We start from the raw sequence: 13025 nt of genomic DNA, 5'->3' as shown, positions 1-13025 counted from the left end.
CTTGGTGTCTGCAGGATCCTATCTCCCATCTTGCTGGGACCCACAGCCCTTCCCAAATCCTGTTCTAGTCATCCATTGAAGACCCTGCTTGCCATATACCCCAGTTCTTCCAACCCTGCCTTGGGAACAAGTTTATTATGTTTAAAGCACCCTGTAGGACTAATTAGAATGAATCCTAGAATGTTTCTTTTCACCATGCAGCCCTCAATATTTTTTTTTCCCCTTGTTGTTCATGATGAAACAAGAAAGCTGGGCTGTGACCTTGATATCTAGTAAGAGATATCAAGAGATATCTCTTCTGAGATCTTGTTATCTCAGAATAGTCAACTTGCAAAGCATAGGGCATAGGAGAGCTCCTCTTCATCTCTCTCCCAGGTATTAAGGGTGTGCCAGGAGGATACACTAATGCCTGCAAAAAGCAAAAGTAGACCATCTCCAAGAAACACAAGGAGCACGGGGTTGCAAAGTACTCTGCTTGAATAGAGACACAATTAGAGGGACACTTTTACACTTGTTGCCAGCAGCAAGCCAGAATAAATCTTCAAAACCAAAGATAAAATCCGCTGCTACTGTTGTTTCATTTGGTCTATTTGAGGGTATGTCTGCACCACAGATGGCAGAGATATCTTAGGTCGTTGAGCCACTGGAAGCAGGACAGTCCTCATGTCTCAGGAACAGGCTCACCAAAAAAGCAGGATGACCTAGCCCCAAGTGCTGCACAGCCAGGCTTCGAGCACATCCAGCATCACCCTGTTATCACTGCAGTGCCCATCAGTCTTCACTGGAAGCAAAGCCAGCAATGCACACTGCTCTGCAACATCTGAGAGCAGAGTTTGCAACACATTTGTCCATCCAGCAGACTCATTCAACCAGGAAGCCCTCCTTGCTCCCTTTTCACACATGAAGAATTGAGATCCACAGAGGCTAAGGAACTTGTCTAATTCACAGATAAGTACCACAGCCACCATCTCATTTATTTTGGCCATCAGTAACAGCTGGAACACTGCAGATGAACTGAGTGTCATTCTCAAGTTTAGTGGACAGCACCATAGGACCCACCAAGGGTGGGAGTCCAGAGACGACGTCAGACTTGGCCACAGCCTCAAAAGAAATAAATAGTCTTCCATCACCCATGATGACCATTCTTCCCACCTGCAGCAGGTCTTGAGGGAAAGTCCTGCTCCACAAACCAGGGAGCAGAATCTGACCGATTTGTGGCAAAGCAAAGAACAGTCCATTTTTGAAAGGATTTAGTAGCAGAAGTAGGTACCTGAGTAATTGTGAGACTCCTGGGTCTACACAAACCAGGTGAATCAATAGGAAGCATGACAGCACATCTCACCTGTGTTTTATTATTGAAGGTAGCAAGCATGTCCCCGAATATTGGCCCAATAAACACACCTCCATCATAAACCACACGACTAGAAACAGTTGGCTTCAGACCAGTGAGGTTTTCAGCAGAGACCTGGCAAAGAACAAAGAATTTAAGCTTCTCATCCTTTTCCATCCTGTGATTTTAAATTAAAACCATCCCCCAAAGTTCATACAGAGTCTTTACAAGGCAGCAAATAACCCCTGGAAACCTTTTCTCAAGATTCTTCCATAACTCCTACCTCCAGGTCTAAATCTTCATTATCCAAGACTTCACACCACCTCCCTGCTCCCACCCTCGCCTTGCAGACAAGAAACTGAGGCAAAGAGATTCAGGAGCCAGATCTGCAAATAAACTTCTAATACTCAGTAATAGCATTTGGAATTAGGCATGGAAAGAGCTTGGAACATCTGCTTCTCAAAGACATGACTTTGCCTGGAATAAGGGCCTGTGCTACAGCTGAAGATGCAGCTCAAGCTTTTTTCACCATCCAGGCCAATGTCTTGTGCATGAGAACTCATTGCCTCATCAAAAATAATTTTACACTTTTAGAAGCTGGATACACAAATAAATAGTTTTTCTTTTGGGGAAGGAAGCAGCTCAGTGAGTCCTTATCCAAAAAAGACCTTTCTACTTGAAGCAAAACTTAAACTATAAATCTTAGGAGAGTGTGTACTGAACCTTATAAGAACCAGATATGAACCCATACAGAATAGCTCTCAGAAAAAGACCTTATTGGCCCATAAATGATACGACAAACCTGTACTAAGCTTCAGTTACTGTACTGAAATATTAATGTGATTATAATAGCTTTCACTTCAGTATAGCAGTCCCTTTATTCTGCAGAACTGCAACAAAGCACAGAAAATACATTCTAGCCTCCTCATTTTGAAGCACAGATTCTGAAGATGTAATTTCTCCTCCTGTAATTATAGCTGCTTTTTTTAATCATCTAATCTGTAATTTGCGTAAACTGCTATTCCTAACAGGAAGACACTTAGCTTAAGGTCCCACAGGTGTCTGTGTAAAAACAAATGCTGGGAGAATGAATTAGCTAAGGCCAAAGACATTGAACAGGGTTCAAAGTGGATGTTAGTAAAAGAAATTACTATACATTGATAACATTGGGCAGGTCCCCAGTTTTTGTTTTCCAAGTCAGTGTCCAGATGCTTTCATAGCATGAGTTTGAGTCTTTAGTCACGATGAAGTCACTGGTGTTGAAGTATGGGGCTGTAGAGTTATCTACGTTGTCTTGCAAAAGCTTGCGGAGATGGTGGGCAGAGATGTGCACTGAAACATCTGCAAAAGACATTAGAAAAAAGTGGATATCCTCAGCCCTAGGAGAGCACAGCTACCTACTCCTAGAAAAGAAAGATGTTTCATCATTAGTGTGAGGCTGTTGCGATTCAAATGTCTAACTGCCAAAAAGTAGCAAAGGGAAATTTACCGGGTCCCAAATGCCAAAAGATCTGCACTATTTAATAGACTAGAAAACCTAGAAATGTCTCTCCATTTGGAAACATCAGGAATTTTGTTTAAGTAATACTTTTCTTTACATGCAACCTACGTTTTTGGGAGATATGATATTTCAGTGTGCGTGTCATGTTCCTTCAAAATAGAAAGGTCAGAAACTTCCTAGGTGAGAAGGGTATGGGGGGCGTCAGCCTCTCAAGACAACTTTGTAGAGTTCAATTCCAAATAAATGCAAATTATGTTTAATTTCTTTTGACATAAATACATAGTCATTCAAAGCTGAAGATACAATAAATCTCTCTAAACCATTTCGTAAGACAGAGAGGAAAGCACAAGACCTGGGAACAAGGCAAGAGGAGTGGAGTACATTTTTAAAATATGATGTTCAAAGCAGGGCACTATAGAGACAATCTTCAGCCATTGTAGGAAAATCTGAATTGATAACATGGAGAGAAGAGTTATTTCACAAATATTCTAAGGCTGCATTTTCCTATTTTATTATTTGACTTTATAACTGAGTCACCAGTTCCTCAGTCAAGAACTTTATCATTGGCCTTGCTCAGATTAACTTGCTCACTTTCATTCTAAGACTCTTTGATTATTTAAACCAAACACAAGAAAACCTAGCACATCTAAAGGGTGACTAATTCAAGTCAAGCACTTCCATGCACAAATGCTTTTGTGGTATCTGCAAACCAATTACCAATCCTGGTAGTCCTAGAAGAGAATTAATTTCTTGGTAACCTGCAAGGGTCTTGTCATACAAGAAGACCAAAAGTACACATGCTGGAGAAACATCAGCATAATGAAACCTTGGGATGCAAACTCCCAATTCAGGATCTGATCCAAAGTTCTTTAACATTAAGGCAAATATCTCATACTGTCTATATGCATTTTGGAACAACCCCATACCTAACATCTAGAAATACTGCCCTGCTAATCCTTAACTCCTGTCTTGAAGGACGTTAAGTGCAAAGATCTAACAACTATCACAACGAGTTTAACTTGCCAGCCTGTACCCCGAGCATTTCCAAGGTTCAATATTATCTCTTATTCACTTGGCTTCCTGCAAAGGAAATCCAGGACCTGTACTTACATCTTCTCTTACCTGATATCACTGTATTGGCCAAGTGGATGCGGAAGGTCCCTCCAATAGGTGGGGATGACTTTTGCAGTCTCTGAATGGTGAGGCTGACTCTCACATCCTCCGTGGAGATGTACAGGAGGCCATACTCCTTAGAGCCCTCTGCAAGCAAAGCACCTCTGTGTGACAGAGAGGGTTCACATGAAGGCATTAGCAGTCAAGACTCCCAACTCCTGACACCCTCCTGTCAGCCAGCACCAGAGGGACACCTATGGGAACAACACTCTTGAAGGACCTAAGGAGAACGCATTCAGAGCTCAAATGGAATTGAATACTCCCAGCTTATACCTACATAAACATGGGTTCATACAGCACCAAGCACAAGCAAGTCTTACCCCAGTACTGGGGTTTTTAAAGAACCAACTCAATGCAGCCTGGACAGCAGCTACAAAGCAAAAATCTTTCCTACTTCATCCTGTAGTCTCCTCGAGTCTATCAAAATCTTAACTCTCCTGAATTACACTAATATTTCATATTAGAGTTCATCCAAAGCCTAATTTCTAAAACTTAAAATATTTTCTCCCTTGCCACTAAAAGTCTGTTTTTCAAAGGAACAAGAGACTCTCTGTGGTACAATGATGCCACCATGTGGTTAAGTGTCTGGATAACAGCTGAAGACAGCACAACCGTGGCTTCTGCAAAGCAAATTTTGAGAATACACAACCAAAAGGATCACTGAGCCTTCTTGTCTGATGTGCAGCCAGTACATCAGATTTTAGCTAATATTCCTGTACAACCGTGGCAAATTGTATTAGAATAAAGCACAGCACATGCTCAGTTAAGGGAAAGCCAGCTTTGTTTTGAAGATATCCAAAGACAGTGATCAGTCCATCCATTTTTAAAGCGTGCACTGATTTCTTTTTTCAGTTTTCCTGGCTTCAGCATCACACACTGGTTTCTCTTACATCTTCCTTTGTGAGATGGAGAAGCCCACTAGTGACAAGCACCTTTTTTTCCTGGTGAGAGGTATTGTGATGAATCCATCTCTTAATCTTCTTTTTATAAGCTAAACAGAGCTTCTTAAATCTCTCTCTCCTAGGCATCTTCTTCAGCTTCATATTCATGCTCAGGGCTTCCTCACCCCCACCCCTACCCCAGTTTTTCTAAATCCCTTTGAAAAATGTGGCCATCAGAGCTGTAAGTAGCATTCCAGTGTCAGTCTTGTTAAGGCTACACACAAGAGTAGAAATTTCCCTCTTCCTGTTAGTTACACCTCTGTTTATGCATATTAAATCTCACAAATATCCTCCTGTATCCTCATCCTTGCCTTTACCATTGGTGGTTCATCTCAAAATGCTACATTTGACACTGGCAATTAAATGTGCTTTTCAAGGAGAGACTGCCACAAGCCAAATTCTTCTATGCTGCGCTAGCTGAGTTGACTTCTACAAAACAGCTAGGTCTGAACCGTGTTTTAAATGTTTTACCAAATGGCTTCTTAGACTTGGGCTTTGCAGGACAGTAATCTGAGCTGCTGCTGAGCAGCTATCATGTTGGAAAAATAGAGATATAAACTGGATTGCAGCAGTCTTTTCCTTTGTGCTGACTTGGACTATGTCTTTGAACCCCAACAGGTGATTGATGAATTCACCAAAGCCTTGGGTTTCACCAGGAAATGCAAGGACTAGGCTGTTCTGGGAACCAGACATACTTTTTTCAGATCTTAGTTACCTCTTAAAGGAGAATCTAGCTGTCTTTAAAGCACTCAAACCTAATGACACATTGCTTCGCATTTGCGTAAAAGAGGAGAGGTCATAAGGTAAGAAACCAATTAAGTTGTAGCAGGCTGAGGTTCACCTTCTTCTGAAAGGATGTTTCCTGCGGATTCCTGGTCAAGTCACTCTGAGTGAAATAACTGAGCCAAACTAACAGCTGGCTGCTTCAGAGAAGAAAATATATTGTTCCAGCTTCTCCCTCTAATTCCCATCTGGTCCTTGTTGACTCAACTGGATAGAATCCAACTTTTACAGGACTTATTTTCTGCCAGTATAGCCCTTTAATGTTGCACACTGATCTCTCTCATTGTCGGGACTTCCAGAATAGAAGCTATCTCAGTAAATAAGGACACATAAGGTGGACATCCATTGCCTAGCATGGTAACTGGTGTCATTAAAGGTGTTATGGGAGCATCTCTGGCTGACCTCTCATCCACTGTTCCAGAAGGGCTTAAACGTCCTTCTAGTTCTACATCATATCTTCATGGCTCATGCATATATTACAGCCCAGGTTAGCTGAAACATGTTAAGCACCTCTGGTTCAGCAACTAAATCCCACTTGTACAATGGAACTTCAATACCAGAATCAGATACCTTCACTAAGGTGTTTACACTGTATGTTCAAGATCCTATATGGTGAGCAAAGCTCAAACCGCTCACGTGCTGAGAGTGAATTTAAGAATCTTAATTTAGAACTGAAGCCCATCTACTGAGTACAAACATCTGTGCAGGATTCAGTAGTCTAAACAGTCGTTCAGACTGTTCAACTGCCCATTTGAAACGCCTGGAGGAGAATACGCCAGTGAAAGCACTGGGATTGCCAAGCTGCAGTCTTATACTCCACTGTCCCTCATGTCCTGTCTTAGATGACAACCAGTTCCAGACATGTCAGGGGCAACTGCAAGAGGTATTACAGGGTATTGAGATGATCTACTCACTGTCCCTACCTTGGAGAGAGAAGGGGCAGACTTGCACCACAGCCAGACACCATCCAGGACACATTGTAAGTTGGAGAAGACCCCACCACAGATACTGCTTCAACTATTCTCCCACCTGGCCAAGGTGGTTTTGGATGTCTCTGAGAAACTAAAAGAAAAAGACCACAAACATTGATTAGAGCAAGGAGAAGAGCCGTCACTATGCCCAGTTTATTTTGATTTCATAGCTGGAAACATATCTGCTTGGGGTTTTTTTGTTTGGTTTTGTCTGGGCAAGACCATACAAGAGTTACATTCGTAGAAACATGTTTTCAAATAAACCAAGAGTGTTGACATTTGGCAATTCCTGCTTGATTGTTTTCACACACAAAAAAATATAAGTTCAAGAAAACAAAGTTATTTTCGTGCCTGTTGTGAAATGCCCTTTCACTTTGAAAATGTTTCAACCAGTCCTATCATTAAAGGTTTTAATGGAGTGTCCTGGAAAGACAACAACATTAACAGAAAAGAAAAACACAGATTCCTTTACCAGTCACAGCTCTGTCTGCAATGATGACTTCATCAAGGTAAAATGACCCAGATGTTTCCTTGTGCAGCACAGGGCTCAGCAAGTCTATCTGATGTACAAACACCGGGGTGTTGGCAGGGAGGTCCTGGAGAAGCGTGGAGAGATTCACACACCCCTTCCAGAGGTCAGTGCAGGTAAATGTCCAGCTGGAAGACACCAAGGATGTGCAAGCTCTCTTTTGCTGTGAGGTAGTGGCAATAACCGATTTTTGAGGTGCTTTGTGAAGCTTTCAGGTAACATCAGGTACTGCTGTTATTACTACCATTATTTACTCATAACACAAGCCACTTGCTTAATGGCTTGTGATCACTCTCTACATGTCTCTGTTAGGCTCCCCATAGTGAGAAACAAAGTTTTAGGTCTGTGCTTAGGTGTCCTCCTCTGCATCACAAGAGTGGGATGTGGGAATGACTACCGCTGCTCTATTTTTGGCAAAACACTACGATAGCATCAGTGACCTCAACAGGGGTGAATTCAGAGTTCAGGCCCCTTGGGAATACCAGATAGTTGCTCAAGGCTCCCAGCTCTCTCCACCATGTAGCAGTTTAATCCCAACCCCTTCCAGGCATGCATGCTCACCTCTCTTACAACCTTACAGATACCCAAGCTGCCAACTTCACTTCCTGAAGTTCTTCAGACACTCTGGATTTTTTAGTCTGCCCGCCCCAAGCTTTACATCTAACACCAAATGTCTTCTACCCATGTAATTCTAAGTGAATAAAGAAAATCAAAGACTACACCAATTTTCAAACTTTGTGTACCAATGATCTCATGAGGTTCCTGGGTGGGGGAAATCAATTCATCTCTCCATCTCACTGCAGAAAATCCACTGACTGTTGCCAAATAAACAGGGAAATTAATGTCCTCAGAAACCTTCTGGTGTGTTTACCAGAGTGAACAAACTCTCCATCTGTGCATTACTAAGGTGAGATAATGCATATAACAAGAAACATGCAAATTTACTCAGTAAATACTCAAAAAGAACAGAAGCATGTTCTGGGAATGCCTCTGCAAGGACAGAGCATGTGTCAGCTTACCCCAGCTGACAATTTGTTCCTATACAAATAAGAACTTCTGTCATTTTTCCTGGTACACCTTCTCATTATGGAAAGTGTAATCTCTGGAAACTAGAAGTGTCTGGATACCTTTTAGAGTCACTTTCATTGAAATCCCACAGACAGGTGAAGTTCCTCTTCACTGAATATAAAGACACATTGGTGTAGGTCACTGAGATGTGAAAGACATTGCTCATATGGCCTTTATGTGCAAAACATACCTGCAAAAATGGGGAGAAAAAAAAACGTTCACAAATCAAAGCGGGTAGTTTATGAGTAATGTCTGTAGAAGATATATTCTGATTAACATTAGTAAAGAAATATTTTGCTCAAGGTCAGCAAATTGCCTTGAATAATACCTAGAGGAGATGGTGCACTCCAGGCGACCTGTATGCCACCACATCGCCTGAAACTGACCTCTTAGGCTTCAGTAAGGTTTTGAGCAGAACATAGCTGGGAAGCACCAACAAATATTTCAAGTGTCTGGGAGGGAGGGAGGAAAGGAGTCTGGAGGAGTTTGAAAGATTTGCAAGGTACAAGGTTTGGGATGGGTGTCAGGTGGGGAAGTGGGACTGGAAGAGGTCTGTGAAAGGGAATTAGGAGGAATCTGGAAGGACTACAGGAGTCCTTGGTGATGGTTTCTCCCTCTTTCTTCCTTTCTTTCAGTGCTCAACTATTTGCCTTCCCCTGATAGCAAAGAAAGGGTGATAGGGTTGATATCAAGACCTTATTCCTATTAAAAGCAGATGTAGAAGATGAGCAGGAAATTAGCCAGAGCAGACTCCCAAATAACAAGGTTTTTTTGCTTTTGTCAAGAAGCAATATTTCCTGCATCTTCCATCTTTTTCCAAGACCATCCCGCCTTTTCCTTTCCCTCAGCAGGGGTTGCATCCCCAGGAGAAGAGAGCAGCCAGACATGTTAAACAATACCCATGTCTCAGGGATCTCAAACTATCCACCCAGTCAACCAAAGACACTCTGCTCTTTCCACAAGCATAGTCCAAAGACATGAATCTTTATGTACCTAGAAATCTAAACAGACCAGCTGATTTTATAATGCTGATTTGGCTCTGAATATTCAAACCCCAGTGCAACCTGCTCAAGAGCAGTCACTTACATGTGTGTATTTGGTAAGATCATATCTTGGTAGAGTTGATGGGGAAGCGTTCACCAGCTGGCTTGGTCTGCGAATGCTGAACCTCCCACAGAAAGGCTCTGTACCACTGACAACACGTTCTGCGGAAATGAAGTCCTTCATATCTGACAGATTTAAAAAAAAAAAAAAACAACCAAAAAACCACTCCAAAGCTGGAAAATTATGTACTAAGCAACAGTGAATCCACCTCCCCCTTTGCTATGTTTGTTCCATTGGTCTATCAACCATGCTGCTGAAAAACTGCTAGAATTTCTTCTGTTTCTAGTACATAAGATACTTTCTTCCATCAGTAAGTACTGACTATTCAACTTTTCTTGCAGTAAGAAAAATAAAGCCTGCCAAATGAAGTTAATAGAGTTCAGGGGGAAAAAAAAAATTAAAAAAAAAATCAAAAGGAGGTAGTTGTGGTTCTTTCCACAACAGGTGTTGGACTTGTTGGAATCTTCACTGGAAGAAACTATGAATGTAGTAGCTTAGCTGTGTTCAAGGGGAGACTATGTACATACAGGGAAGGGAGAGCCATTGAAGGTAGCTAAATTAAAAAAAATAATATCACACTCAGGAAATTAATTGAGCTGAAAATACTTCATATTTGGAGAGAATTAAGGATGAATTTTTATACACAGTCATCCAGCTTTTACTCTTCCCTAGGCATCCATTTTGGCTTCTCCTGAAGACAGGACACTGGGCTAGATGGACCTTAGGTCTGAATGTGTGTGGATGTTCTTTTACTTTTCTGGCATTTGTTCACCACAATTTCACCATTATTCTGCTGTCTTAATATTTTCTACATTTTACAATCATCAATGAAAATTCAAGTTCTCCTTTGTTCTATTTGTTATGTATCAAATTCTTCTCACTGTACTGTTGAACCATCATTGGCTTTTAGGTCATTTTTCCTCTTTTTTGTCGTGAGAATTGTAGATTTGGGATCACGTAATTAGATTGGCAATGTCCAACTGCTATTTCCATTTTTTGCCTAAAGCTTCCTGCCCTCCACAATTAAGTTAATTAATTGCTTTCCTCCACTTGGAGGAATGAATCACCAAATATACATATTACTGGCTGGGGCTTGTTCTCTGTCCATAACGAAGATGAGGATGTGATACAAGGTCTCAAGGCAATCACCTACTTTTTGGCATAGGATTAGTATATTTTTTATTGCTGTCAGATATATAAAATACAGCAACTTTCCGATGTGCACAATGCCTTCATGTAGAAAACAATTATCACTTTTTTTTTTTTTTTTTTTTTTTTTAAACGAAAGCAATTGAAGTTTTACACCTTGCCTGGCCAGTCAAGTATACCATAGATACTTGCACTGTTTCACTTTCAGTCATCAAGAAACACTGAAAGCAAAGACCTCCGGAGTCAGAATCAGCCGTTTGAGCTGTAGCTATGGGCTACACCGGGTTTGCTTCCCCAGCAGACATATTGAAACATGAATAATTTCACATGCCCCAAAACTTGGATTTTTTTGTCTCTACTCCTAACATTTCTAACAACCAAAACATATTACCTACTTTGATAACTATGTTGCAATATGACTAAGTCATGCAATGTATTACACACGGTATCTCTCATTAATACATTAGTCATGTTAGTTTTAATATTAGTTTCATAAACTCCCCCATCAGAATACATCCAAATAAAAATTAGCTAAGAAACATAAATGTATGTACTTCAACCCATTAAAAGTGTAGATTTACTGTCATTAAAAGTTTGAAGTACATTTATTTCATAAAAGAAAATCAACTCTCTCAGTAAATATTGCTTATTTGTCACAGATCACTACCTTCTTTCTCAAAGCCATCACGGAAAAGGATCTTAGCAGAACTTGGCTCAGTTTCACATCCTATTGAAAGAAGTTCCTCTATTGCTGTTTGCACCTTTAAAAAAATTAAGAACATGAAAAGCAGTCACAGTAAAACAGTGTCTGGCTCATTTCAGCAGGGAGCTTCAACACCGAGTCATCACTGCACTTTTCATCAGCTAATGACCAGTGGCAAGGCAGCTCTGAACGAGCAGGTCACCAAATAGAGTTGAATTTTATTCTCTACAACACAGAACATAAAATTCCCAGTTTGATACCCTTCAGGGGTGTAAGGCATCCTTTAGGTGTCCAGCAGCCTCCTCAGAAAGGTGCAGATTTCTTACATAAGCTATATCACAGCCTGGACACCTGCATGCTCCTCCAGGCTCCACCAGCTGTGTTGACTAGATGTCCAACAACTATCATGGAGATATCACCCAGGGTAGTTTTGACAGTCACCAGCTACTGCATCAAGAGACTGTGGGATTTTGAAGCCAGATTAGAGCTCCTGCCTAAAGCAAGAGCCATGCACCACACATTTGGTCCTATAGAAGTCCAAGGGTCTGATTCCTGGAGATACCACACACTTCATTGCAGATATGACAGGCCAAGATCAGATGCTGTGATATGCTTAGAATATACCTGGGAGCCAGGTCCCCAAAAAATCCCACTGCGAGACACTCCCAGTAGCAAAAATCACTCCAACATCATGTAAAATTTATCTCGGCTTCCAGGCCCAACGTTTAATTACTGCCAAGTACCAGAACTCCATCAATTACACACCAAAGGACTGGGTGTCTGTGTTTACTGACACCTACCTGGTGAGCTGTAGCATTTGTGGGGATCATTCTGTGCAATATGTTATTCCAGGAGATACTGAAACACCCTGTACCAGTCACAGTCAACATCTGGCAAGCAAAGAAGCAAATAAATAAATGAAAACAGGTACGAGCTGCATGAGACTCACAGACTTCAAACCTGGTATCTTCTACCAAGGAGGATTTTACAGCCAGCTTTTTGCCTTTTTAAGCCTCTGTAAATCAAAGTCCCTTCAGCTACTCTTAAACTGCTCTTGTCCTCCACGGTCTCTCCTGACACAAGCCTTGGGCTCCCATTCATAGATTAAGAGGAGCACAAGGGGTACAGGACCTGTGCAAACATGCTGATAGCCACAAATGGTCCCTAAAGCCCCTGACCTGCAGCTGTGGGGTTTAACCACCAGGAAAAAGTTCCCTCATCACTGAGAAACTTTCAGCTTGATGAAGTGCTATAATCTGATTGCAATGTAGGGTTGACCAGTGTCGTAGTTTAACCCCAGCTGGTAATTGAGCACCACACAGCCGCTCGCTCACACCCCCCAACTCCAGTGGGATGGGGAGAAGAATGGAAAAAACCCTCATGTATTGAGATAAAGACAATTTAATAGGATAACAAAGGAAGAGAATTATTATCTTATATATAAGATATATAAAACAAGTGATGCACAAATGCGATTGCTCACCACCTGCGGAAAAAACCACCACCCCGATGCTCACTTTGTTCCCGAGCAGCAAACCCGCCTCCTGGCTAGCTTTCCCACTTATATACAGAGCATAATGTTATATATAAATATATTTATATGTAAAAAACCATGTTTGGCCAGTCTGGGGTCAGCTGTCCTGGCTGTGCTGTCCCAGCTTCTTGTACATCTGGCAGGGCATGGGAAGCTGAAAAGTCCTTAGTGTAGATACTACAACTACCTAGCAACAAGTTAAAACATCAGTGTGTTATCAACATTATTCTCATGCTAAA

The 13025-nt window shown here is 41.5% G+C and overlaps 1 protein-coding gene across 13 annotated transcripts in view; it reads right to left on the bottom strand.

The window, feature by feature from the left end:
- The window catches only part of PKHD1 (PKHD1 ciliary IPT domain containing fibrocystin/polyductin), a 270672-nt gene that overhangs the window by 233872 nt on the left and 23775 nt on the right, over window positions 1–13025 (bottom strand). For 11 of the 13 annotated variants that reach the window (XR_008576501.1, XR_008576500.1, XM_054821415.1 and 8 more), the window contains 9 exons: window positions 12053–12142; window positions 11217–11310; window positions 9383–9525; window positions 8356–8486; window positions 7172–7356; window positions 6652–6790; window positions 3954–4108; window positions 2487–2671; window positions 1343–1465 (listed from right to left, as the gene is read on the bottom strand). Coding sequence is in view for 11 of the 13 variants with exons in the window: in XM_054821415.1 (XP_054677390.1) it covers window positions 1343–1465; window positions 2487–2671; window positions 3954–4108; window positions 6652–6790; window positions 7172–7356; window positions 8356–8486; window positions 9383–9525; window positions 11217–11310; window positions 12053–12142 (1245 nt within the window). In the remaining 2 variants the exon portion in view is untranslated. Of the gene's footprint in view, window positions 1–1342; window positions 1466–2486; window positions 2672–3953; window positions 4109–6651; window positions 6791–7171; window positions 7357–8355; window positions 8487–9382; window positions 9526–11216; window positions 11311–12052; window positions 12143–13025 lie in introns of those variants that run through there. The other 2 variants (XM_054821417.1, XM_054821426.1) reach the window with 2 other exon arrangements.

This window comes from Grus americana, chromosome 3, assembly GCF_028858705.1.
Source record: "Grus americana isolate bGruAme1 chromosome 3, bGruAme1.mat, whole genome shotgun sequence".
Taxonomy (NCBI): domain Eukaryota; kingdom Metazoa; phylum Chordata; class Aves; order Gruiformes; family Gruidae; genus Grus; species Grus americana.
This window is presented reverse-complemented; position numbering and strand designations above follow the sequence as displayed.